Here is a 26,259-nt window from a genome sequence, read left to right as displayed (position 1 = left end):
GCTTCAAGCTTGGGGTCTTCCTGCCTTGGCCTCATAAACATCTGAGACAGGTATGCACAACTGTATCCAAAAACACTAGTTTTGAACTGAGAAAAGTAAAATCTGAATGAGAAAAAGTCTACTTATAACCAAATTATTAAAGAGGGAAGAGGGAAAAAGATCATAAACTCAAATACTCAAGACCAAAGATTTCTGCTGTGACTAAATTAAGATAGGAAATGAGGGGGCTGGAGAGATGGCTCAGCAGTTAAGAGTATTGGCTGCTCTCGCAGAGGACCTGGGATTAAATTCCCAACACCCACATGATGGCTAACAACTGTTCACAGCTCCAGTTCCAGGGGATCTGACATCCTCTTCTAACCTCCTCAGGCACTGTATGATACCAGTGCACTTACAAACGTGCAGGCAATACTACACTCATACACATAAAGTAAGAAAATAATAAATAAAATACTTTTAAAAAGAGAGATGAGAGAGGAAATAAACAGCCAAATACACGCCCCCCCCCATTCCAAGCATTTTTGAACACGTGGATAGTTAGTGGCACTGTTTTGGGAAGGTCATGGATCAGCTGGGAGGTGGGCCTTGCTTGTTAGAGGAGCACATCACTGGGGACAGGCTTGACAGTTCATAGCCATGCCCCACTTCCAGTTTCTTTTTCTTCACTTCCTGTGCCTGCTCGAAAATGAGTGCTCTCAGCTTTCTCCTCCGGCGACCTGGATCCACTCTTCCGTCTGAGTTCCCTTGGTCATAATGCTTTATTATTTATTAAAGGTAAATAATACAACATGTAACTAATTCTTATTTATTATTTTTAAATATGTGTATTGTGTATGTGGTGCAAGCACGTGAATGTGCACATGCGGGTATGCATGTCCAAGCACACATGTGGCAGTGGAGGGAGAAAGTCTTCCTCTATCCTTTCTACCTTACTGTTTTGAGACAGGGTCTCTCACTGAACCAGTGAGCTTTTGAGTGTCTCCACCTCCCAATATCAGGATTATAGGCATATGCAGCCATACCCAGCTTTTTAAAAAAAATTTTATCTATTATTTTTATTTTATGTGTATGCGTGTATTGCCTGCATGTAGGTAGGGCACCTGTGTCATACAATGCCTACAGAGGTCAGAAGAGGCCGTCGGATCCCTTGGAACTGAAGTTACGGACAGTTGTTAGCTGCCATGTGGGTGCTGGGATTAGAACCCAGGTCTTCTGCAAGAACAACCAGTGTTCTTAACCACTGAGCCATCTCTCCAGCCATACCCAGCTTTTTATGTAGGTGCTAGGGATTCGAACTGAGTCATGCTTGCAGAGTAAGAACAATCTTAACCCTAAATAATTCCCCAGCCCCTGTAATTAAATCTTAATAATTACACTGTATGACATTCAAACCTAAAGTATTTTACATACAAAGAGACTGTAGTTTCTATACTGAGATCTCACAAATCTCTGAATGAAAGAGAAAAAAAATTACAAAGACAAACCACCTAAACAGAGTTTATGTAAGGGCATCCTGAGAAGTAATGGTCTGCACACAAATCTTTTATTGCTTATAAATTCTTTGCTTTAAGTTTTCCTCTTCTTCATTTATAAGTATGTATTAAGCATCAACAACATTTCAGGCCCTCTAGAACTGTGCCTGAATACAGAGTATACAAATCATGCATTTTTCACATGTTAAACAGATGAGGAGACCAAAGCTCAGAAAGACAAAGTCATTTTTGCAATCAAGCATGAGAGACAGGACCAAAACATGCCTTGATCCTTAGCTCTGGTTCTCCCTACTTTATCCTGCCTTTATATATGCATGCATACACAATGTGGGCACACACACATACATACATGGGGGGGGGCAAAAAAGCAGGGAATGAGAAAGGGAAAGAGTGAGAAATAGGCATTTTAGAAACAGTAATAAAATGCAAATCCCAGATTTACATATACTTAGTTGCAGTAATACTATTCAAACTTAGTCCTTCCTTCTTGTATTTCATTAATGCTCCTAGGCAGGTTTGTTCCTGCAACACATGATAATAAAGGAAAAGACAGCTCTGCTTTATCAATCTTCATACTTGAGCCTGGCATGAATTTTAGTTTCTTTTTTTAAAAAATCATTTTATTTTATTATTCCGTGCACATGGTTGGCAGCTGTGTGCCACAATGTGCATGCCACAGCACATGTAGAGGTCAGAGGACAACTTTGTGGGATCGATTTTCTCCTTCCACCTTTATGTGGGTACTGCATATGGAACTCAGGTTGTCAGGCTGGCACAGCTGACCTATTTTGTTGCTCCCTTTTTTGAGACAGGATGGTAGGTGCCTCCACACCCAATATATGCTTTACTAGAGAGCAAACTCAGGACTTTGTGCATGCTAGACAAGCATTCTACTAACTAAGCTATACCCCCAGCCCGAATTATCAGTTTCATGAACCCTGCCTTAGATGGTGCATCTGGACCCTGCTTTAGATGGTGACTTCACTGTCTGGATTGTCCACTCTACCACTAACCTACCATATTCTACCTTCACAGTTTACTTCAAATACTAAGAGAATCTCTGTTCCTGCCATACCAACAATTTACCATTCTTTCTCTGTAACATTTCTGTATTTTTATGTTTGGACCACTGACTATACTTAACATTACAATTTTGTTTGAGTCTGTAGCCAGGGAGCTGGAGAGATGGCTCAGTGGTTAAGAGCACTGGCTGTTCTTGCAGAGAACCCAGGTTCAGTTTTTAGCACCCACATGGTGGCTAACAATTATTTTTAAATCCAGTTCCAGGGCATCTGATGCCCTCTTCTGGCCTCCACTGGCATTGCATGAAAATGGTGTACTTACAGGCAATACTCAAACATATAAAATACAAATAAATCATTTTTATATTTTATTTTACTACTTTTATTTTCTAATTATTTCATTTTTTATGTGTATGTGTGTATTGCCTGTATGTACATAAGTGCACCCATGTTGTGAAATGCCCTCGGAGGTCAGAAGAGGGCATCAGATCCCCTGGAATTGGAGTTATAGTTGGTTAGCCACCATGTGGGTGCTGGGAATTGAACCCAGGTCCTTTGCAAGAGCAGTCAGTGCTCTTAACCACTGAGCCAGCTCTTCAGCCCCTTTATTCTTTTATGTGAATGAGTGTATTGCCTCCATGTGTGTTACTGCACCCGTGTTGTGCAATGCCAGCAGAGGTCAGAAGAGGGCGCTGGAGTCCCCTGGAAGTGGAGTTATGGAAGGTTATTAGGCACCACATGTGTGCTGAGACTTATATCTGGGTCTTCTGCAAGAGCAGTCAGTGATCTTTACTGCTGAGCCACCTCTCCAGCCCCATAAATAATTTTTTTTTAAATGAGTCTGTAGTCCTTTCTAAGTTGTGCACACCTTACAGCAAGAGCAAGAACTACTTTATTTGTTTCTGTAATTACAGTGCCAGGTACAATGCAAGTACTCAGGCCTAGACTGTAACATAATGGAAAAGAAAAAAATGTTCAACAAACTATGCCAAGAATTTGAGTGTAGAGAGTATGACAGCAGGACTTCTCACACTAGTAGTCTACGCTGGCCCACTGCTCTGATCTCCCAGCTACTGCCGGCATATACCTCTACACTACTCTTTCAAAGGTCACTGCTTTTCAACTAACGAGCCTTCCAGATCTCATATAAATTTGACAAGAACCATGTAAAACGCAGATGCTCCCGAAAGCACACATTACTACCTAACTGAACTTCTGATAATTAAATGCATGATATTTCAATCTAAAATCATTTCCTATATTAATACCATATAGTTTCTGCACCCTAGGACCTTGAAAATCCAGGTGGCAAGCAAAACAGTTTACATAATTTCACAAGTAGATTCAACTAGTAAATTTCAAAATAAAGTAGAAAAAAATCTTATGGAGTTGTAATGAGAACTATAACAAAACACACTAGATAATACATAGGAGTCAATAATTCTACCACTGAGCCACCAATAAATACACCCTGTATTGATACTTTAAAAATCAGTGTGCTGTACAGTCAGTTGTCAACTTGATATACACCCAGGAAGAAAGATGCCAGAGAGATGCCAATTTCTTAACTGCTAAGTGATCTGTGAGGACCCAGTTCTACCTCTGGGTAGGTGGTCCTGGATTGTGTAAGAAAGCAGGTTGAGCACAGACCAGAGGGGCAAGCCAGTAAGCAGCAGCCCTCCATGGTCTCTGCTTCAGTTCCTGCCTTGGCTTCCCTTGATGATGGACTGTGAGTTGTAAGTCGAATAAACCCTTTCCTCCCCAAGTTGGTCTTGCAGTGTTTTATCAGAGCAAGAGAAGGGTAACTAATGCAACCAGTGTTTACGGAAATAATAAATTCCAGTATTTAGTTTGGATGACTGTGTATATATTTATTAAATTAAGGAAATCAATGTTCTTTCTTTAGATTAACTTACAATAAATCATTTTTAAAAATCAACTTTACTGTAGCATATTGTAATGCATTTGTTTAAAGCATATAATTCAAGAAATCTTGAGAACTGTACACCTCCTGTAAGCAACACCAAAATCAAAATACAGAACAATCTCTTTGCCCTAAAAACTTGCCCAGCAAGTAATGCTTCCCTTGCCCCCGACCCCCGCCACATCCCATACTATCAGAAGTCTGCTTCCTAGCATTACAGATTAATGTTGCCTTTTCTAGACCCTTATAAATGGACTCAAATGTCAGGCTATTTTCCACTCTTGTGTTATAAAATTTACATATTCTGAATAATGATGAATCCTTTTTCAGATAAATGTATTATGAATATTTTCTATCAGTCTGTTTAGGTGCATTGATAGTACCTTCTAAGGACCAAAAAGGCTTTTACTTCAATGGAGTCCACTTTATCAAGATTCTCTCAAAGGAAAAACATAGCCTATGCCAAGATGAGAAATATTTTCTGCAGTATTTTCTTCTAGAATGTTTATATTCTTAACTTTCATATAGGTCCTTGCTTCACTTAAAAACAGGCAAACCAGACAGCCATGGTGGTACACAACTTTAATCCCAGCACTCAAGAGGTAGAGGCAGGCCACTATCTATGAGATCCAGGCCAGGCTGTACAGAGAGACCCTACCTCAAAGTTCCCAGCACCCATATGGCAGCTAACAACTGTAGTAACTCCAGTTCCAAGGGATCCAATGCCCTCTTCTGGCTTCCAAGGGCACTGTATGATATGGGTGCATTTAGACACATGCAGGAAATATACTCATACACATAGAAGAAAATAAACACAGTCTTGTTCCAGTTGCTTTTCTCTAGATTCTTTGGGATTTTCTACAAGAGCAGTAACATTTGTAAACAGAGTTTTACATATTCTTTTTGAATTTAGATGCCTTTATTCTCCCCCAAACACTGGTGTGGCAGTCAGAGGGACAACTTGTGGGTGTTGGTTTTCTCCTTCCACCATACCATATAGAGTCCTAGGACTGAACTCGGGTCACCAAGCTTGGTGGTAAGTACCTCTACCTGCTAAGCCATTTGGTCAGCCCTATTATTTTCTTTCTTCTACTTACTATGGACTCAATCCTCCTTTGCTTCTTATGGTTCATGAGTTGGGAACTAGCTTCAGACTGTTCTTATCTTTCCTTATATCCAAAGTACTTAAAACTATAAGCTGCTTTCAAAAACACTGCTTTGGCTAAGCCTTGCAGTGAATGGATAATTCCATTATTATTCAGTCCAAAATATATTTCAAATATCCTTTGTGATTCCTGCTTTGAACGAGAAATATTTTAGAAATATATTATTTAATTTCTAAATACTTTAGGTAATCTAAATTTCTTTTTCTTACTGGTTTCTCTGAAAGTTTTCACCATTTGGAAATCTACTGAAATTTGGTTACATGGTCTGTCTTGGTAAGCAGTCTCACATGCATTTGAAAAAGAAAATGTTCCTAGCACTGACAGGTACAGTGTTCAGATCCTTAGTTGTTTGTTTTATTGTTGCTTTTTTGCCTACCTGCTCAATTACTTATTCAGAAGTCTATTAAATTCTCTAGCAATAACTGTGGAGTTGTCTTTTTCTCTTTGTACTTTTGAGGGTTTTTTTTTTTTTAAATCTTTTCCTTTCTGAAGGTCTGGTTTTGGACACACATGTCTAATTCTTAGACATTCCTATGTATTGACTTACTTTTTTGTTATCTCCAATGTCATTCAATAAATTTTTCATTAGATAATTTATTTTCAATTCTATAATTTCTATTTTTTTTCCTACCTGACTCCACATTCTTGATGAAAATATCTGTTCATTAAATATTTAAATATATTTTCTCTTAACCACTGAATGAGGTAGGCTTTGCAGGGGACAGAAACCAGGGCCTCACACATGCACTATCAACAATGAAAATGTATGGATGTACTTCTTTTGACATGCATGTCTCCTAAATTATGTCATCTCTTCCACTTGATTTAGTAGCCTAGGTAATTTCCACTTTTCCTTCAGTCAAACCAATACTGCTTCCTATCTTTCTAGGCAAGCCTAGGTGACTTGTTGAATTCTAACAAACGACTTTGATGGTCGTATGTTATAAAAAGGAGACCATTTATTAATCCATGTATCTAGATTCAAATCCCAGATCTGGTCAGAATACTATGAATAAATTACCAAACAATTTTTATCTTATAAATATTTTACAAATTAGGGACAGCAGAAAACCCTGAGATAGTTTAAACACAAATTTAAATAATCCAGCAAACCCAATTTTCATGTTTGTATATACTACATTTTATATATTTTAATTGTCCTGGTTTTAACAAATAGTCAACATCTTTTAACTATAACCACTTATCAAATGCCATTCATGAAACTAAAGCAAGCGTATGTATCTTATAAATTTTTACTCCATATTTCCTATCTCTGGGAGAGAGGGAGAGGGAGAGGGAGAGAGGGAGAGAGAGCGAGAGAGCGAGAGAGAGCGAGAGCGAGAGCGAGAGCGAGAGAGAGAGAGAGAGAGAGAGAGAGAATGTGTGTCTGTATGTTGGTCTCTTTGCCTGTCTCTGTCTTCTTTGAGGCAAGAGTCTTATTACATAGCCCAGTCTGGCCTCAAACTTGTGATCCTCCTGCCTCAGCCTCCAGGGCACTACGATTGCAGGTGTTGTGTATGACTATGCCTACCCTCTACCCTTTCTCTTACACTTTCTCATAAGAAGGCAATACTTACTTGCTAGGCATGTATTTGATAGCACATTCCTACAATCCCTTTGCTCTGGAAGATGAGGTAGTCATACTTGAATCCAGATTTCAAATAAATTTCAAGCATATTCTAGAATATTTTACTTTCAGTTTTTCTTCTACTTATGCTTTTAAAATATAATACTGGCTCATAATTTTGTTTAGGGATAGCTATATTGCTCTGTAATTATAAAACATTTCTCATACTTAGATTTATAAATATCAAGCAAAATGATTATTCCAATTAACTTTTTCATTTCTGTATCATCTATTTCCTTAGAATCAGTTTTGTATACACATCGGATTTCAGGTTGATCCAATGAAGGATAACATCAAGTACACTTTGGTACACAAGCACCATTACAGATGAAAATATACTACTCTATTTCCTTCTAATAAAACAAGGTAATTCAGATTCTAGTCACAAAATATTGAACCATGAACAACTTCTTGTTGAACAACTAAATAGATCAGAGTTACACGTTTTGTTCTTAGAAATATTAATTCATTTCTTTTTTTTTTTAATTCAGAATTGAACTCCGGTCCTCTGCAAGAGCAGTCAGTGCTTTTAAGCCATCTCTCCAGCCCCCAATTATTTTTTTTCAAAAAGAAAAAAACAAACCACATTAGTTCGGGATGCCAACCACTCAACGTCACCGTCGTAATTCGGCCTGAAGTACTGCCGGTTCTTCATCTTCATCTCATGATTCCAATGACAGTGGTAATCAGCAACCATGTCCAAGAAAAACTAGAAGATTTAGCATGTGTTGCCTGTTTTTTTCCTACCTTCTTGAAAAATGACATAATTTGCAGAACACAGTAAGAAAACGGAAAGATCGAAGATGATTCTCTTTAAGACAGGGTCTCACTGTACAGCAGCCCTGGTTACCCAGGATCTTGCTACACAGATCATGCTAACCTTAAACTACAGAGATCCATTTACTTCTCTGCCTCCAGAGTTCTGGGATTAAATGTGTAAGCCACCACACCCAGCCAAAGATGGTGTTTCTGTTGAATTGCCCTTCTAGAGCCATTCAATCTATTCTTACTATTCTTTGTTGCTGTGTGGTTTGGTTTGGTTTGGTTTGGCTTGGTTTGGTTTGGTTCTGAGATAAAGTCTCACTAACCCTGGGCTGGCCTGGAAGTTGTCATGTAGACCAGGCTGGCTTCTAACCTCTTTGATATCTGCCTGCCTCTACCTCTCACGTGCTGGGATTAAGGAATGAGCCACCGTGCCTACCTCATACTACTTTTGTTTTGGAGCATATTGGAAGACACTGATGAGTAATGAGCTAATTCTTAGGATTATAACATCTCAAAGTACAGAAAATAAGATTCCTAAACATCTCATAATGTACCTGAGATTTATAAACAAATCCCATGTAGTAACTGTAAGCTAGATTATATTCTCTTTTTTTAAAAAAGCACCCAAAATTTCTATTTGTTCTTTGGAAAACAGAAAAAAAAAATCACAAAACATTAATGTTTACAAGTAATTAAAACTGCTCAAACTACTTCAAAACTAAACTAGACAGATGGCCCTGGTGGCATGCTGAGGGTTAGACAAACACATGAGAACACTTCCTCCTTTAATATTAGACTTCATATTGTTTTGTCTTAACCTCAAAATACTCTGTATCATTTCCCAGAATTCTTATCAAAGAGTAAATATACAAATATCTGCCAAATAGTCCTAAATAAGACTTTAGAAATTGACTACATTTTTAGATACTTAAGAGAATTTTAACTAGAAGGAGTAAAAACTGGAGCTGTTTGCAATCATTTATTCTCTCACTTAGCTTTCACAGCACTCCTACTTTGCCCAAGAAAAGGCAAATAAAAGACAGAGAGCCAAAATATTTCATTGAGGCTTCCGGAAAATGAGCCGGTTGCAGTAGTATGCGCCTGTTCCAGCCACTTTAGGAAACACAGGCACCTTAGCCGAGGAATTATAAACAGCTGGTCACTGCTGGGTGAGGGAGAGTTAGGTGAGGGTCTTTTTTAAGGGGGTGGCACTAGATAGGCTGACCAGGCTCCACTGAATCAACTCGTACCAAGGGACATCTGGGGACACAAGCTTGGCTTGACTGGCCTTAACACATATGACAGAATGCATGAAATCCTGTAAGGGAGCTATGAGGGAGGGGTGCAGAAAGGAGGAGGGGTCTAAATATGATTAAGATGTTTTCTATGAAATGCACAAAATTCAATAAATATATTGAAAAAAAAGAAGTGCCATCACATTCTACAATATGAATGAATCGGAGAACTATTCTGTGAAAGAAGTCAAACACAAAAGGCTATGCATTGTATCATTAGTTAATATAACCTAGCCAGAACAGGCAAATTCATAAGTACAGAAAATAAATGAATGGCTGCCAGGAACTTAAGATGGGAGACATGAGAAGAAAATATTAATGGAATCAGGGTTCATTTTCAAGGGGATGAAATTGAAATGTCCTAGAATGAGGTGCCCTGCTGAACAGCTTGCCAAAAACACTGAATTACATACTTTGAAATAAAAATGTTATGGTAGGGGCTAGAGAGATGGCTCAGTGGTTAAGAACACTGGTTGTTCTTACAGAAGACCCAGGTTCGAATCCCAGCACCCACATGGCAGCTAACAACTGTCCGTAACTCCAGTTCCAGGGACTCCAATGGCCTCTCTGTCCTCCTCGGGCATTGCCTGACACGGGTGTCCTTATCTACGTGCAGGCAATACACTCATATACATAAAATAAATTTTTTAAAGATGTTATGGTATATAAACTATGTCTAAGCAAAAATATAGAGATCTGTAAGTGGAAAAATGAAATCAAGGCCCTCTAATATCAGATATGTACGTTATAGCCAAGTCACTGGTCACAAAACTAAGTCGGTGTTGTTGCCCACATGGAATTTAAGTCTCTTGATTTCTAGATGAGTTGGAACTTTCCTTTGGGCTATGTTAGTCACTTAGAGTTCTTCAACAGTCATCAATGTCACAGTCAAACAATTCCTTAGTAGAGGAATAAACACATTCAAAGTAAATGTGAATCAACGTCAAAAAGTAGATCCCAGCCTACTGACCAAATATATCTGAGTAAAAAGTAAAGAAGTAATACCTTCTAGAATATCTACAGAAAAACCAGCCTTAATTCAAATGTGCAAGAAAATCAATGTACAATTATGTTAGGAAACTTTATTTTTATTTTATGTGCCTGAATGTATCTAAGTACACCTTTGTCACGCAACATCCACAGAGGCCAGACGAGACTCAGATTCCCTGGACCTGAAGTTACAGATGACTGTGAGCCACCATGTGGGTGTTTGGGACCACTCTAAACTACTGAGCCATCTCTCCAGCCCCAGGTTTGAGAAACTTTAAACCTGGGAGTGGTAATACATGCCTTTAATCCCAGCATTCAGGAACCAGAGGCAGGTGGATCTCCGGGAGATCCAGGCCAGCCTGGTCTACAAAGAGAGTTCTAGGCCAGCTGGAACTACAGGGAAACCCTGTCAAAACAAAACATAACAAAACGACAAAACAAGACAAGACAAAACTCAAAGAACAACTTTCATATAGCTAGCTGGTCTATAGAAATGACAAAACATTCTTATATAAACACTCATTGAGCATCCATAAATCAGATGCTCTGCTGGGTGCTACAGAGGTATGAAATGTCAACAAAAAAAAACCTCACAAGTAAGTAGGTTACATCATCATACAGATAAGCAACATGTTTTAAGGGCTGTAAGAACAGAATGTTCGAAAGGTTATGGGAATCAAAAGAAATTCACTTTGAAAATGATTGGGTGCAGGGTTCTTTTCTTACTCTTCTAGAGTAGGAACGACACTGGAAGTGAGCATACATAACTGAGTAAGCAAAACGGGAGACTAGAGACTACTTCAGATACAATGAAGAGAACAGGCAAAACGTTAAGATATAAAAGTTACCATGAATGCAAGAACCAAATCCCATATAATCAAATATAAAGTTTAGGCATGAGGCTGCAGCTAGAAATGAAGCAGACTTAAGACTGACTTTTTTAGTTGTATGTCATACCCAAAGATGACAAAGCAGGCAGAGACCTTACCTAAAGGAGACCAGTTATAAGTGAAACAGTAACTCAAGGTATTTATCATTAATGTATTTTGTTTGGTTCTTTTGTTTTTTGAGCTCTGTAGCCAACTGGCCTGGAATCTGTTATGAAGATCGGCCTGCCCCTGCCTCTCAAGTGCTGGGATTAAATGTGTGTGTGCTACTACACCCAGCTCATTTAAACAATTTAAAAAACATTTCTTCTAGCTTGGTATGGTGTTGTACTCCCTTAATCCCAGCACTCCAGAGGCAGAGCCAGACAGAGCTCTGTGAGTTCTAGGCCAGCCTGGTCTACAAAGAGAGTTCCAGGCCAGTCAAGATTACATTAGTGAGATTCTGTCTCAAACACACAAAATCTTCTCATTTCTTTTTTCTCATGTAAAAACCCAGATTCTCAAAATATCACTGATGATATAAGGACGATAAAAGACTGGATTAGGTTCATGGTGTTCCTATACAATATCTAGAGCAAAATAAAAATACCTTCTTATAATAAAACCCTCAGGTCATTTCTCATGTCCCACTGGTTAGGAACACAACAGAAGTTTTAATGTTACATCAAAGCAACTACCTGAAGTTGTTTCACCAATACACAAAAAGAAAGAAACAAATATTGAAATTCTAGAATTAAAGCATCTAATAACTGAAATAGAAGTTGAATAGATTTGCTTAACAGACTGGACAGAATCAAAGCACAAGGCCAGTAGATATGAGCCAATATGAGAAAACAAAGAGAGAATGAGAAAAATGAATAAAACTTCAGGGCCTTGTGAAACAGTATTAAACAATTCATCACACTAAGGAGGAGAAATATAAGGCCAAGTAGATTTTTAAGAAATAGTAACCTGAAATATCCCAAATTCAGGTGAAAAACTCCTTGTACTGATTCCAAATCTCAAACAGAATAAACAAAAAGAAAACTACTCAGAAACACATTATTGTACAACTGCTGAGATCCCAAGATAAAAAGAAAACATCCTTGTCACCAAAAAATGGGGACAAGGGACATACTTTACACACAGCAAAACAAAACATGAATGGCACCTGACTTTTCATCAGGCCACAAACAAAGGAATAGCTTCAACATCTCAAAGTAGAAGCACCCTGCAAACAGGAGTCGTTCAGAAAAAGCCTCTGAGGGTGACACAAAGACCTTTCCAAATAAGCAAGTCTATGAGCATTTATTCTCTTCTCTTCTCTACAGAGTGGCCTCTTACCAGAGGCCCGCTAAGGGGACAAGGTGAGACCCTGTCTCAAATAAATAAATAAACAAACAAATAAACAAATAATAAGAAAGCAGTTCATAAAAGAACCAGTCACCAGGAAGACTAAATGTATCACACATAAATATTAATATGAAATGTATCATGAACCTAAATGTAAAATATAAAATTTACCAAATACTGGTGGATTACCCACAAAGCACACACACAAAAAACCACTGGCTAGTAAATTAAAAACAAATAAATTCTATTTCATTAAAATTTAAGATTTCTACTCTTTCCACGGCATTATTAAAAAGGCAAACCTTGGGGCTGGAGAAATGGCTCAATAATTAAGAGTACTGGCTGTTTGTGCAGTGGACCTCGGTTTGAATCCCAGCACCACAAGGCAGTTAACAACCATCTATAACTAAATTCCAGTGGATCCATACTCTTCTGATCTCCACAGGCATTACACACAAGCAAGGCAAAGCACTCATAGGCATATTTTTTAAAACCATTTTCTTTTAAATCTTGCAGAGAGCTAAAGTTTGGTTCCCAGCATCCACATCAGGCAGCTCACAATAATTGCCTGCAACTAGAGCCCCAGGGGATCTGACTCCTTCCTCTGGCCTCTATGGGTACCAAAAAAAAAAAAAAAAAAAAAAAAAAAAAAAAAAAAAAAAAAAGGCAAACCTCAGTCTGGGACAATATTTTCACAACATACATCTATGAAGAATTCCATGAAGAAAAACACACACACACACACCCCTCAGTAATTGTAACAATTTATTTTTTGGTCTTTTTGAGACAGGGTTTCCCTGTAACGCCAGCTGGCCTGGAACTCACTATGTAGACCGGGCTGGCCTTGAATTCAGAGATCCTTCTGCCTCTGCCTCCCAAGTGCTTGGTATGTACCACCATGCCTGGCTATCATACCAAATTTTTTAAAGTAAAGATTTTAAGTACTTTATTTACTATTTTTATTTTATGTGTATGAATGTATTGCCTGCATGTATGTGAGTGCACCCGTGTTGTGCAATCCCACGGAGGTCAGAAGAGGGCATCGGATTCCCCTGGAACTGGAGTTAAGGATGGTTCGTAGCCACCATGTGGGTGCTGGGAATCGAACCCGGGTCCTCTGCAAGAGCAGTCAGCTCTTAACCTCTGCGCCATCTCTCCAGCCCCAAAAGTAAAGATTTTTAAAAGAACTTTCAGAATTAATGAATGAGTGAATGAATGACTACATACATACACAAACATGTGTCCATGAAAAGATGTCCAAAAACCAGTGATAATTAGGACTATGCAAATCTAAATTATGAAATACTGCGTCACACCAGTTAAAGTCAGCTAATGATGAACTGCTGGTGAACTCATGCATTACTGTGAGAAAGCAAAGTAGTACAACCCTTTGGGAAAAGGATGAGCAGTTTCTTATAATCTTCTGCCTGCCCTCAGACACAGCAATTCTTCAACTCATTACTCAAGAGGACGGAAAGCAAATGTTCACAGAAAACTTGTACTTGAATTTCCTAGTAGTTTTCCAATCATAGTCCAAAACTGAAGAGAACTCAACAAATAAATGCTTTAAAAAAGTATACATGCATAAAATGGTGTTGTTTAAGCAGCAGCACAGACAATGTGTTGAGTGACAAGTATGAATACATGTCTATACACTGAAAGATTCCATTTCTAGAAGCTCTATTATATGAAGGTTATGTGAACTTATGAAAAAAATCTATTAAGAACTCAAAGATCACTATCTAAAGCCAGGTTTGACTACAGATTTCATCTGGAATCAAGATAATGCATGTAAAACTTCTGAATTCTACAAAGCAATATACGAATGCAGATATTAATTCACACCAACAACTCTAGTACAATAAATAACCCCCATCCCAGGGACAAGGATGAAAAGGCTTAGTCTCTATAGTCCCAAGTATGACAAACTGGAATTCTATAGCTTTCACTACACCTTCCAAAAATGAAATCAACTACAAACTTCAAGGTGTCCTAAAATAAAGGTTAATTCTAAAGGGAAAAAAATACAACTGCACCCAGATGAATACTCCACAGTACTACTAATAGAAAAGATTAAATAGAAATAATCCAGAAACATCAGGAAAATTCAAATTTACCAGAAATCAAACGGCCAGGTGTAATGGCTCATGCATATAATCCAAGCACTTGGGAGGCTGAGGCAGAAGGACTGCTTTGAATTCTAAGCCAGTCTGGGCTATCTAGTGAGTTCCAGTCCAACTTGAACAAGAGCCCCTGTCTCAAAAAGGGCAAAACAAAAAGAAAGACATGTCAAAGACCAACTACTGACTTAAATAACTCTATTCTCATCATGATTATCGTTCTACATAAGGTGCATCTTATGTTAATATTTTATTTCTTGTTGAAATTTTATGTTAAATCAAAGTACCTTGGCTTTATCACACACCAATGTGACCTTTTTTTTAACAAGCTACAGGCTGAAAATATTCTAATAAAAGTGCTATGATTGATTAGGTATAAATATCCTAGAGGCTAGTAATAACTTATTAAAGGAAAAGCAATTCCTATCATAAGTAGCTAGCAATTATAAATGCCTAAATCCACTGTATGAATTTTATACTTTGACTAACTTCATTACCAAGCATATGTCCTATTGGCAAAACAAACCATCATACACTATTTGTCTTCCTTAGCTCTTAATGCATACCTATTTCAAGAACTTCAGAAATGATACCAAACCCTTTTCTGTCCTTGACTTCCATGGCTTTATACCACATCTTAATCTTTCTTTTTCTTTCTCAGTTTATATTTGGCCATCCATCACCCCACTGACCCCACCCAACATCTTAGGATGCTACTGCTGTTTGTATGGCCCATACAGAAAGCAACCCCACTTTCCACTATCAGGCCTGGTTTATATCTGTTGTTTAAGTGTAATCAATAGCATCATCTTTCATTCTCAAAAGTACCTACTTTTAAGCAGCAGAGCCACTCTCTTTAGATCACAAAGAGACTATCAAAGCAGACTGCTCGGCTGGCTGGATGAATGAATGTATGAACTACCCCAGGCTAGCTCTGGCCTCTGTAACATCCTTTCGGGACAAAGGCAAGGTTTTTTTTTTTCTTTAAATCATTTTTAAATACAATAATTACCAAATTAAGTAAATGATGCTTAAAGATACAGTTAAATAATTTATTCCTACTCAATAGATTTAAAATCTGTAATTAGCATACTGATTCAATAAATAACTCCTCTAAATGTTAAGAACCTATAAAAGTATCTTAAGTGATTGTATTTTTAAATAATCAGTGCCTTAACCTAATTCAGTCAACTTTTTTTGAAGTTGAAGACAAAGTTTTACTACATCACAATGAATGTCTAAGAGAGACACAAAAGCTCACCTATCTTTATTATGAAATCCACTCAAAAAGCAGTTTAGGGCTATTGCTTTAGGCTTTCTTTTTCTTAGTATTTGTCAATTATTTAGTTTAAGCTGGAAAGAATTTGATAGGCAAATTAACTTCTGACTAGTAATGACTCTCATAGCCTTCAAATAGTTGTTTCGTGTGGGAGAGTCCATAGAATGAAATAAATATATGCAATACAATCAAACAGTAAACTGTTGATATCCACAACTCAATAAATCTCAAAATCACTATGCTCAAGAAGGTTGACTAAAAAAGACTATGTACTGTTAAAGAGTCCCATTCACATGACATTCTGGAAAAAACAAAATTGTAAGAGACAGAAAACAGATCAGTAGCTGTGAGGGCCTCAAAAAAGGGGAGACTGAGTACCAAAGGCAGTATAGAATATATTTCTATACCTTGACCATAGCACTGGTTGTTACAAGGTGTGCTTCTCAAACTTTCTATAACTGTATGCCTGAAAGAGACTTTTACCAAACAAACTTGTACTGATTTCAAGGTTAAGTGCTTTGTTAAAAAAAATAAGCTTAGATCTGAAAATGGGGGGGGGGGGTGAACAACAAAGTGTGGCAGTGCACGTGCAGTAAAAGGCAGATGAACGTAAACTGTCCTTACCCACGGTTCATGTCAGAACTTACATCACCACCTTTCTGTTTCAACAGCACAACATCTCTGAATCTGGCTCTCATCCCTACCTAACTCAGTCTTTCAAATCTTTGGAATATCTGTTATCACCATTAGAGAGAGAGAGAGAGAGAGAGAGAGAGAGAGAGAGAGAGAGACTCCATCCTGCAGAGACAAGAAGAGAGTATCGGACACCCTGGAGCTGGAGTTACAGGTAGTTGTAAGCCACCTAACATGGATGCTGGGAACTGAACTCTGGTCTTCTGCAAGAATAGCAGATGCACTTAACCACTGAGGCATCTCTCCAAACCCTGTTTTAGTTTGGTTGGTGTTTTGTTTTGTTTTAGATTTTCATTTATTTATTTATTTAATTTATTTATTTGTGTATGAGTGTATTGTCTACATGCATGTAAGCGCACCCATGTCATATAGTGCCCACGAAGCTCGGAAGGTGATGGATCTTCTGGAATTGAAGTTATGAATGGTTGTTAGCTACCATGTGGGTGCTGGGATTCAAAGCCAGATCCTCTGCAAGAGCAGCCAGCCAGTGCTCTTAACCACTAAGCCATCTCTCCAGCCCATGTTTTAGTTTTGTAAAGAAAGAAGAGTCTCACTGTGTAGCCCAGGCTGGCCTTAGCCTCCTGATATTGGAACTACAAGTATGTGCCATCATGCCCACTACTGTTTTGTTTTGTGTTATTTTGTTTTGGGGGTGGGGAGGGTTTATTTGGCTTACATCTCCTGGGTTACAGTTCATCAGGGAGCCCAAGGTAGAAACTCAGGGCAGGTACCTGGAGGCAGGAACTGAAGCACAGGTCATGGAGGAACGCTGTTTACTGGCTTGCTCCCCTGCCCCATGCTCAGTCTGCTTTCTTACATAATACAGGATCACCTGCCCAGGGATGGTACCGCCCACAGTGGATTGTGCCCTCCCACATCACTCAACAATCCAGAAAATACCCCACAGATATGGCCACAGGCCAGCCCAATGGAGGCAGTTCCCCAATTGAGGCTCTCTCTATCTAGGTATGTCAACTTGACAACTAAAGCTATCCAACACATCAGGGTTGGAGAGATGGCTCAGCAGTTAAAAGCGCGGGTTGCTCTTACAGAGGAGCTGGGTTTGATTCCCAGCACCCACATGGCAGCTAACAATCATCTGTAACTCCATTTCTGGGGATCCCACACCCTCTTCTGATCTCTGTGGACACTGCATCCACAGGGTGCACTTACCATGCCCACTACTCTTGACTTTTACACTTTACTTTTCCTACTGGCTGACCTTACATTCAGAGCTGACCTTTGCCTTGACAATCACTCACTGGTGTCAATTTTTTTTCTTTATTCTTTGATCTCAGTATTAATTTCTAATTCTTGATTCTGCTTAAAACTTTGGTCTCACTGTTCCTTCAATAAACTTTATTATGTCCTATGCCCAGACGGCAACTGTGGTTCTTACATCTGATGACTTAAAACCACTAAGTCTAGCAATTTACTCGAATACTTCAGAAATGGCAAACTCTAAAGCCTTTTCTACAAACTGCTGTTTTTTCACTCCAATAAACATGATGGCTTCTCTTTTGTCCTACCAAACTCCTGGTTATCCTTAAGCTTTGTCTTTAGCTTTATACAAAGACAGTGCTAAGCAGCTAGCTTCTTTCTCACACATGCAGACATTTAAGACGGGTGTAAACTACACTGTGTTCCTTCTTCAGGGTAAATACCTGATTCCTGCAAAACTGTTCATCTGTTAATATTATAGTTTATGTCCTCAAATCTATAGTTTCTCTTCATCTTTTTAAAATAAGATGCTCCAAATGGAGCTATCAGTGAATAATAGCTAATTTACAATAGGGAGGCTCCCAGACACTTTCATTTGGCTTCATTTTCAGTCTTTAAAATGGCCTCCAAGACCCAGCAGAGTGAGACATTGGCCTTTTGGTACAAAGGAAGTATCCACCATTAGCAAAGTTTCTGCTTCACAAACACACACACACACACACACACACACACACACACACACACACACAATCTCATTTGAAAAGAAAGCAATGAATTAACTATGCTATGGCCCTTTACACTAAGTCAGAGAGAGGATATAAAAGTAGAAAAACAACAACAAAAGAAAACACCTCAATCTCAGAAGTTTCCCAAGTTGCTTCTATATACAGTAAGTTTTCTTACCAATCAAGAGACCAAAATCTGCAAAGGCATGGTGCCTTTACATAACCTTCCATTTCCAGGCAATATAAATTAACTGTCATTATTTCTCCTAGAATAGGCAGGTGGAGCCCAACTTCTCAGCTATTGTGACAGTTGTTCACGCTAAGGGTTAGAACTACTTCCTATAATCCTTCAATCCCTTCCACATTGAAATGTTTTTCTGAATTGGAAAAGAAAAATGTTGAAAGGCTGAGCTGGAAAACAGTACGGGACAGCTATCTTTTCTAGATTTAGTCAATTACTTGTTCTTTTATAATGCAAGCAAGCAGGCACTTGACTTTAAGATACCTACAACTGAAGAACAAGATAATCTTTACAAAGAAAGTTGTAGACCAAGACATCAGACAAGCCAGGCATGGTGGCACACACCTTTAATCCCAGCAGAGGCAGGCTGCTTTCTGAGTTCAAGGCTAGCCAAAGCTACACAGTGAGACCCTGTCTCAAAAGAAGAAAAAAAGAAAGAAACCAAAAGGAAATCAAACAAAAATACAGAAAAGATAAAAGACAGTTTAAAAACAGAGAAAGAATGCAGGAGATTTCGAAAGGACTCTAAGAAAGAAAAAAAGAATTTTACATTCTTTCTTTAAAAAACAAAACAAAACAAAAACCAGCAACAATGTATTTGAAATGAGCTTCAGAGAGCAGAGGTCCCTTTTCAGGCCATTACTGTACATTAAGAAGGTACCAAATACCTTGAGGGCTTTTTGATAACTTCTTACATGAAGAAGAGTAAGGAAGAAATAGTTACATACAAACATCTGTAACTCAACAATGCACTTCAACTCTAGGTTGGTCTTTATACCCCATGGTAGTAACCCAATGAAGGACACCACGCCATGAAAACACAGGGAAGAAGATCTTAGTTACTGCTACTTCTTAGGCCTACTGGGTCAAGGCCATAGCTAGCAAAATCCTAAGGGGATAAAGTCCATACCCAGAAACAAAATCTATTCCCACCCCACCTTGGCTCAATGGCTTTCTCCCACTGTGGTGAGGGTGGTTTTGGAAAAGCTCCTCAAATGCCAGGAAACACTGTAATACAAAAAGAAAAGAAAACAAAAACAAATCATAAGTACCCAAGCTGAACTAGTATTTTGGCCTCCCCTCAAGGAAGACTGCTATTATGGAAAAAGCACTCAATTACAAACCAAGAAACCAAGTGTATTTCACTTGTTAAGCATTCATTCTGAGACTCTGAGGACTAAAGGTGACTTGGAAGGAGGGGAGGGACACAGAAGACAAGTTCTACTGCTAGTAAATAGCATAATAGAAGCCACAACTCATCCTGCCTTTAACTGATCTAACAATGAAGTCATCAAAGTACTTAGCAGAGATAGGGACGAGAAAGAGACATAACTAATGGCAAAGCTAAGAACCTGGTTTCAGCACTTCCTGAAGTATTTCCCCCCATAAGTTAGTTTGCACTAGCTTTCTGCAACCACTAAGTATGTAAATCAGACCAGTTCTAATTCCACACTGAGCCTGAACAACTTACCACTCCTTATTATCTGGTCTTAGCTATCTCTTTTATAAAATGGGGTATTCACTGAGGTTTCCAAAGCATTTTAATTATTTTTTTTTATGTATATGAGGGTTTGGCCTGCATGTAGTGCACTCATGCATGCAATACCCATGGAGGTCAGAAGAGGGTGTCAGAACCGTAGAAATGGAGTTACCAACAGTTAGTTGTTTGCTGCCATGAGTGCTGAGAACCGAACCTGGGTCCTCTGAAAGAGCAGTAAGTGCTCTTAACCACTAAGCCATCTCTTCAACCTTCTACAACATTTTTTCTTTCAAAACAAAATTTCATTCTATCAAGTAAATGACTTAATTCACATAAATGTGTTATGTGAAAGATCAAATTTATAGTATCTACTTCTAACCATAATCAATAAAAACAATGACTATTCAAACTTAGCTTGAAACTCAAAATGAAAAATGACCATATTATCATAAATGTACTTTATAAGATTAAACATTATTACCCAAACTAGTGAGAACAATGACATGTTTGGCACATATAAGACATTAACACTACAGACAAATGGTAAAAACTGAAAGCTTACATCTCTCAGTACTTTTCTCTGTATTCTTTTACAAGGTTTGTCTGTAATTATGTGCATACTTCTGTGTTTATATGTACATGAGTGCAGTACTTACTCACAGAGGCCAGGAGAGGATGTCAGTTTGGCAGTTATGAGGCAAACTCAGGTCCTCTACAAGAGCAGTATGCACTCTTAACAAATGAGCTCTCTCAAGACCCTCTCTGTTTTAACTACACATGACCAAAATAAACATAGGTCCAAAAGTAACTGCAAAATGAAGCATGTTTTTAAAGTCTGCCTTTATCCCATGGTGCCATTTAAGTAAAGAAGGAAAGAAGCTTATCTTCTGTGCAAAGGAAATGAAACTTACAGTGTAAGATCTGTTTTTAATGGCTTTCCAACTGCCTTTGTAATTAGTTACATAGTCAGAAATTCAGGTAATGTTCATTATTCATTTCAATTAAGAAAATGGAGTAGAAACAGAAACCATTTTATTGCAAGGGTAGACTACTTTCCTGCTTGCCAATTATAGTTCCACACAGCACAGTAATAGGTAATAGATTGTAGTTCCCGACAAGCAGTTCAAACACCAAATAAGATTCAAAGCACAACACTTAAGAAAGCAACCTAACAAACACTAAATAAGAAAAAGCAAACAAGCCAAGTATAGTGGGAATCCCAGCACTTGGGAGAGAGACAGATCTCTGTAAGATCGAGGCCAGCCTGGTCTACATAGTAAGTTCCAGGCCAGCTGGGGCTACAGGGAGCCCCCGTTTCAAAAACAAAACAAACAGAAAGTAAAAAGACAGAGAGACAAAAAGAATTTTAAAAAAGAAAGCAATTGATGACAGGCTGGGGTTGGCTTACTGCTTAGAGACAAGCTCTCCCTCACAGGCTGGCCCTTGACATGCCACCTAAACCAGGGGTAGAGAGGAGATTTGCTGTACAGAGGTTCATGACCAATGAGCTACACAAGTTCTTGATTCAAACATGCTAACGGACACACAGAAGAATCCAAATGCTTCATTTTTAAAAATGTGTCCTACCTTTCCAGGGTCATCCTTGGATCGAGGCACTTTAAGAAAACATTTGTTCAATGACAGATTATGCCGTATGGAATTCTGAAATTAAAAAAGAAAACACCACTAGGTCAATGGGATACAAAATAACCCACTCCAACTTTAAAACAAATAATAAACCTAATATTTTTATGAATTGAAGTTAAAATTGTATTAACTTTAAAATGACCTTCAAGCTTAAACATCTCTGGTTTTCAAATTAGCCATAAATACTATAAAGTTACTGGAATAATTTCTAGTGGATTTTATGATAATGTAATCATCTTTCTGACTGATAAGAAGGTGCAGGGCAAGACAGCCTGAGAGGTGGGCTCTGACCTCCATGCGTGTAGTGGCTGTGATCTCAGCAGACTGCCAGAGATTGTTGGGTTTTGGCCTCCCTCTGGCATAAGGGCTGAGAACACAGGGGACTGCCTGAGAAGGCCCAGATCCTGCCTTCACGTGGAGGTGAGCTTCCCCCCAATTGTACCATACCCATCCCCCTACCTGGGATTTCCTGAGCCTCGCCCGCCCCAAGGCCCCAGGGCAGACCTGGCTATGGTAGGCTAAGGCTGAGATCCTAGCAGACAGCCTGAAAGGGTGGGTTTCAATCTCCATTGGTGTAGCTACTCTGAATTCAGCAAACCTCTAGAGAGTGCTCAGTTCTGGCCTCCCTCTGGCATAGGGGTTGAAAACGCAGAGCACTGCCTGAGAGTGCCCAGATCCTGCCTCCACGTGGTAAAGGAAGCCTGAGGGTACCTGACTGGAACCTGACTTGGGTTTCTGTGGGTGCTGACCTGAAGCCATCAGTTCCCTCCAAAATAAAACCTGAGAGAACTTGAAACCTATACCAACCAGCTTTTACACAATCAGTGAGGAAAGAACCTAGGCACCCCGATAACATAAACAGAAGTATACTTCAACTTAATTCTCTTATCAGAATCAAAAACAACAAAAGAAATTCACATGCCAAAATCATAACGAAATAATAATAAAATGGAAAGCCAAAACACTATGTCCACACCAAACTCTACCAGTTCTGTAGAAGAGTTCTACAAGGAGAACCCCCAGAGAAATAACCCAGGACACTGAATTTAAAAGAACAACCATGGGGCTGGAGAGATGGCTCAGCAGTTAAGAACACTGACTGTTCTTGCAGAAGACCTGGGTTCAAATCCCAGCACCCACGTGGCAACTAACAACTGTCCATAACTCCAGTTCCAGGCAATCCCACAGCCTTTTCTGACCTCTGTGGGCATTGCACGACACGGGTGCACTTACCTACACATAGGCAATACACACATCCACATAAAATAAAAATAGTAAGATTTTTTTTAAAAAAAGAACAGTCATAAACATGATCAAGGAATCCAACGAATTTAAAGAACACACGAACAAACAATTCAAAGAACTAAAAGAAGATAGGGATAAACTTTTGAATGAATTCACAAAAGAGAAACATTGAAGAAAATTCAGAATGAAGAGTTGGTTTGTCTAAGCTTCTGGTTCTCTCTTTTGATTTTATATTGTCAAGGCCGGATTGTTTTTGTCTTCAGGAGTTCCGCGGTGGCCCAACTCCAATGTGGATCAGAAGTTTTCAGACTTTCTCCTTAGGTCTGGAATCTTCTAAGAATGCTTTTGGCCTTAGGAACTTGGGTGGCACTGACCTGAGACCCTCGCCGTGGCTGCGCCATCCAAATCTATGGATCATAGGAATAGAGGAAGGAGAAGAATTTCAGGTTAAGAGTATCGACCAGATCTTAAACAGGATTATGGAAGAGATTTCCAGAAATTAAGGAAAGACATCTCCATACAAATACAGGAAGCACATGGAACACCAAATAGACAGGATCAGAAAAGAAACTCCCCACAACATATCACAGTAAAAACACTAAATGTACAGAACAAAGAGAGAATAGTGAAAGCAGCAAAAGAAAAACAAGTCACATACAAAGGAAAGCCCATCTACAGCTGACTTATCAATGCAAATTATGAAAGCCAGAAGAGCCTGGACCAAGGTATTTCTAGTTCTACATGACAATAGATGCCAGCGAAGAATACTTTACCCAGCAAAAATGTCTATTACAGTTGACAGGGAAAGAAAAATCTTCCATGACACAAATACTCCGAAAGAGTTCATGTCGATAAAACCAGCCTTTCAAATCTTGAAGCAATACAGAGAGCAGAGAGAGAAACAACTATACCCCAGGAGAAACCAAAGAAAATAAATAAAGCTGTAATTGAGGAAACACAAAATTAGACAAAGAACACAAACAGCAAAATGACGGCAACCAATACACATCTTTCAATAATAACCTTAAATATCAATGGACTGAACGCCCCGGTCAAATAACAAGGCTAAGCAAATGGGTTAAGAAACAAAATCTTGTGCCGGGCATGGTGGCATACACCTTTAGTCCCAGTGCTTGGGAGGCAGAGGCAGGTGGATCTCTGTGAATTCAAGGACAGCCTGGTCTATATAGCAAGTTCTGGGTAAGCTGGGGTTACAGGGAGACCCTGTTTCAAAAAGACCAAAATAAATAGATAAATAAATAAATAAATAATTTTTTTAAAAAAGAAAATCCATCTTTTTGCTGACTGTAAGAAACCCATCTCACCTTCAAGGACAAGCACTACCTCAAGGTAAAAAGATGAAAAAGAATACTCCAAGCAAATGGCACTAAGAAACAAGCATGGGTTGCAATTCTAATATCTGATAAAATACCCAAGAGGCAACAGAAAGAAACTAAAGAATAACTGTGAAAACACAAAATTAGATCACGAATGCAAACAGAAATTAAAATGATGGCAACCAATATACATCTTTTAATAGTAACTTTAAGTAACAATGGACTGAACTCCCCAGACAAAAGACACAGCCCAGAAGAATGGATTAAGAAACAAAATTCATCCTTTTGTTGTCTCACTTCAAAGACAGGTCAACAGAACAAAGAATGAACAGAGAGACATCTGAATTAAATGATACCATACATTAAATGGACCCAACAGACGTCTTCTGAATATTCCACCTAAGCACCACTTTCTATTCAGCACCACATGGAACTTTTTCAAAAATTGACCACACTGGGCCACTCTCCAAAATCGACCATATACTGGGGCACAAAAAAAAAAAAAAAAAAAAAAAAAAAACTGAAATAATTCCATGCATTCTATCAGTCCACAATGCACTAAAGCTCTAAATCAACACTGGACAAAGCCCTATTCACTATATGAACACGTGGTGATTGAACAACACACTCCTAAACAATGAGTAGGTAAAAGGAGAAATTAAGAAAGAAATAAAAGAATTCCTGAAATTCAACAAAAAGGATAATAATACAACACAACACAACCTCGGGGATGCTTTCAAAACAGTCCTAAGAGGGAAATTTATAGCTCTAAGTGCCTACATTAAAAAATTAGAGAGAGCCCAAATAAATGACGTAACACTACAACTAAAGATGCTGGAAAGGCAAGAACAAATGAAATCCAAACCTAGCAGAAGAGAAGAAATAACAAAAATCAGAGCAGAAATTAATGAAATAGCAACAAAGAAAACAATCTAAGAGCTGGTTTTTTGAAAAGCTAAACGATAGGCAGACCCTTAGCCCAGTTAACCAAAAGAAGAAAGAGCAAATCCAAATCAACATAATCAGAGATGAAAGAGGAAACATCACAACACCCAAAAGATCCAGACCATTATAAGGGAATATTTAAAAATCTATACGCTACTAAATTTGAAAATCTAAGAGAAATGGCTACCTAAAATCATGGGAACCACCAAAGTTAAACCAAGAAGAGATCAACAGTTTAAACAAACCCATAACATACAAGGAAACTGAAACAGTAATACAAAGCCTCCCAATTAAAACAAGCACAGGCCCAGATGGATTTACAGCAGAATTCTACCAGACATTTAAAGAAGACCTCCAACCAATACTACTTATATTATTCAAAACGATGGAAACAGAGAACTCCCAAATTCCTTCTAAGAAGCCAGCATCATTCTAATACCCAAACTGAGTAAAGACACAATGAAAAAGGAAAACTATAGCCCCGTATCTTTAATGAACATAGAGGCAAAAATTCTCAAGAAAATACTTGCAAACCACATACAGATGTACATCAAAAAGATCATTCACCATGATCAAGTAGGCTTTATTCCAGAGATGCCCGGATGGTTCAATATACACAAGTCAATAAATGTCATTAATCATATACATGGACTCAAAGACAAAAACCAAATCTCCATCTCAATAGATGCAGAAAAGACTTTTAACAAAATTCAATATGCATTTATGTTCAAAGTCCTAGAGGGAATTCGACTGGAGGGAACATACTTCAACATAATTAAAACTATATACAACAAACCCACAGCCACCATCATTTAAATGGAGGAA

At 38.4% G+C, this 26,259-nt stretch overlaps 1 protein-coding gene across 2 annotated transcripts in view; it reads right to left on the bottom strand.

Moving 5' to 3' along the window:
* Positions 1–26,259, bottom strand: part of Foxj3 (forkhead box J3) — a 127,697-nt gene that overhangs the window by 55,257 nt on the left and 46,181 nt on the right. For both annotated transcript variants that reach the window (XM_008835412.2, XM_008835413.2), the window contains exon 4: positions 21,848–21,922. In XM_008835412.2, coding sequence (XP_008833634.1) covers positions 21,848–21,922 — 75 coding nt within the window. The remainder of the gene's footprint in view (positions 1–21,847; positions 21,923–26,259) is intronic.

The sequence above is a fragment of the Nannospalax galili genome, unplaced genomic scaffold (assembly GCF_000622305.1).
Source record: "Nannospalax galili isolate Female #2095 unplaced genomic scaffold, S.galili_v1.0 scaffold577, whole genome shotgun sequence".
Classification (NCBI taxonomy): domain Eukaryota; kingdom Metazoa; phylum Chordata; class Mammalia; order Rodentia; family Spalacidae; genus Nannospalax; species Nannospalax galili.
The sequence above is the reverse complement of the archived record's forward strand: the minus strand, read 5'-3'. Positions and strand labels throughout refer to the sequence as shown.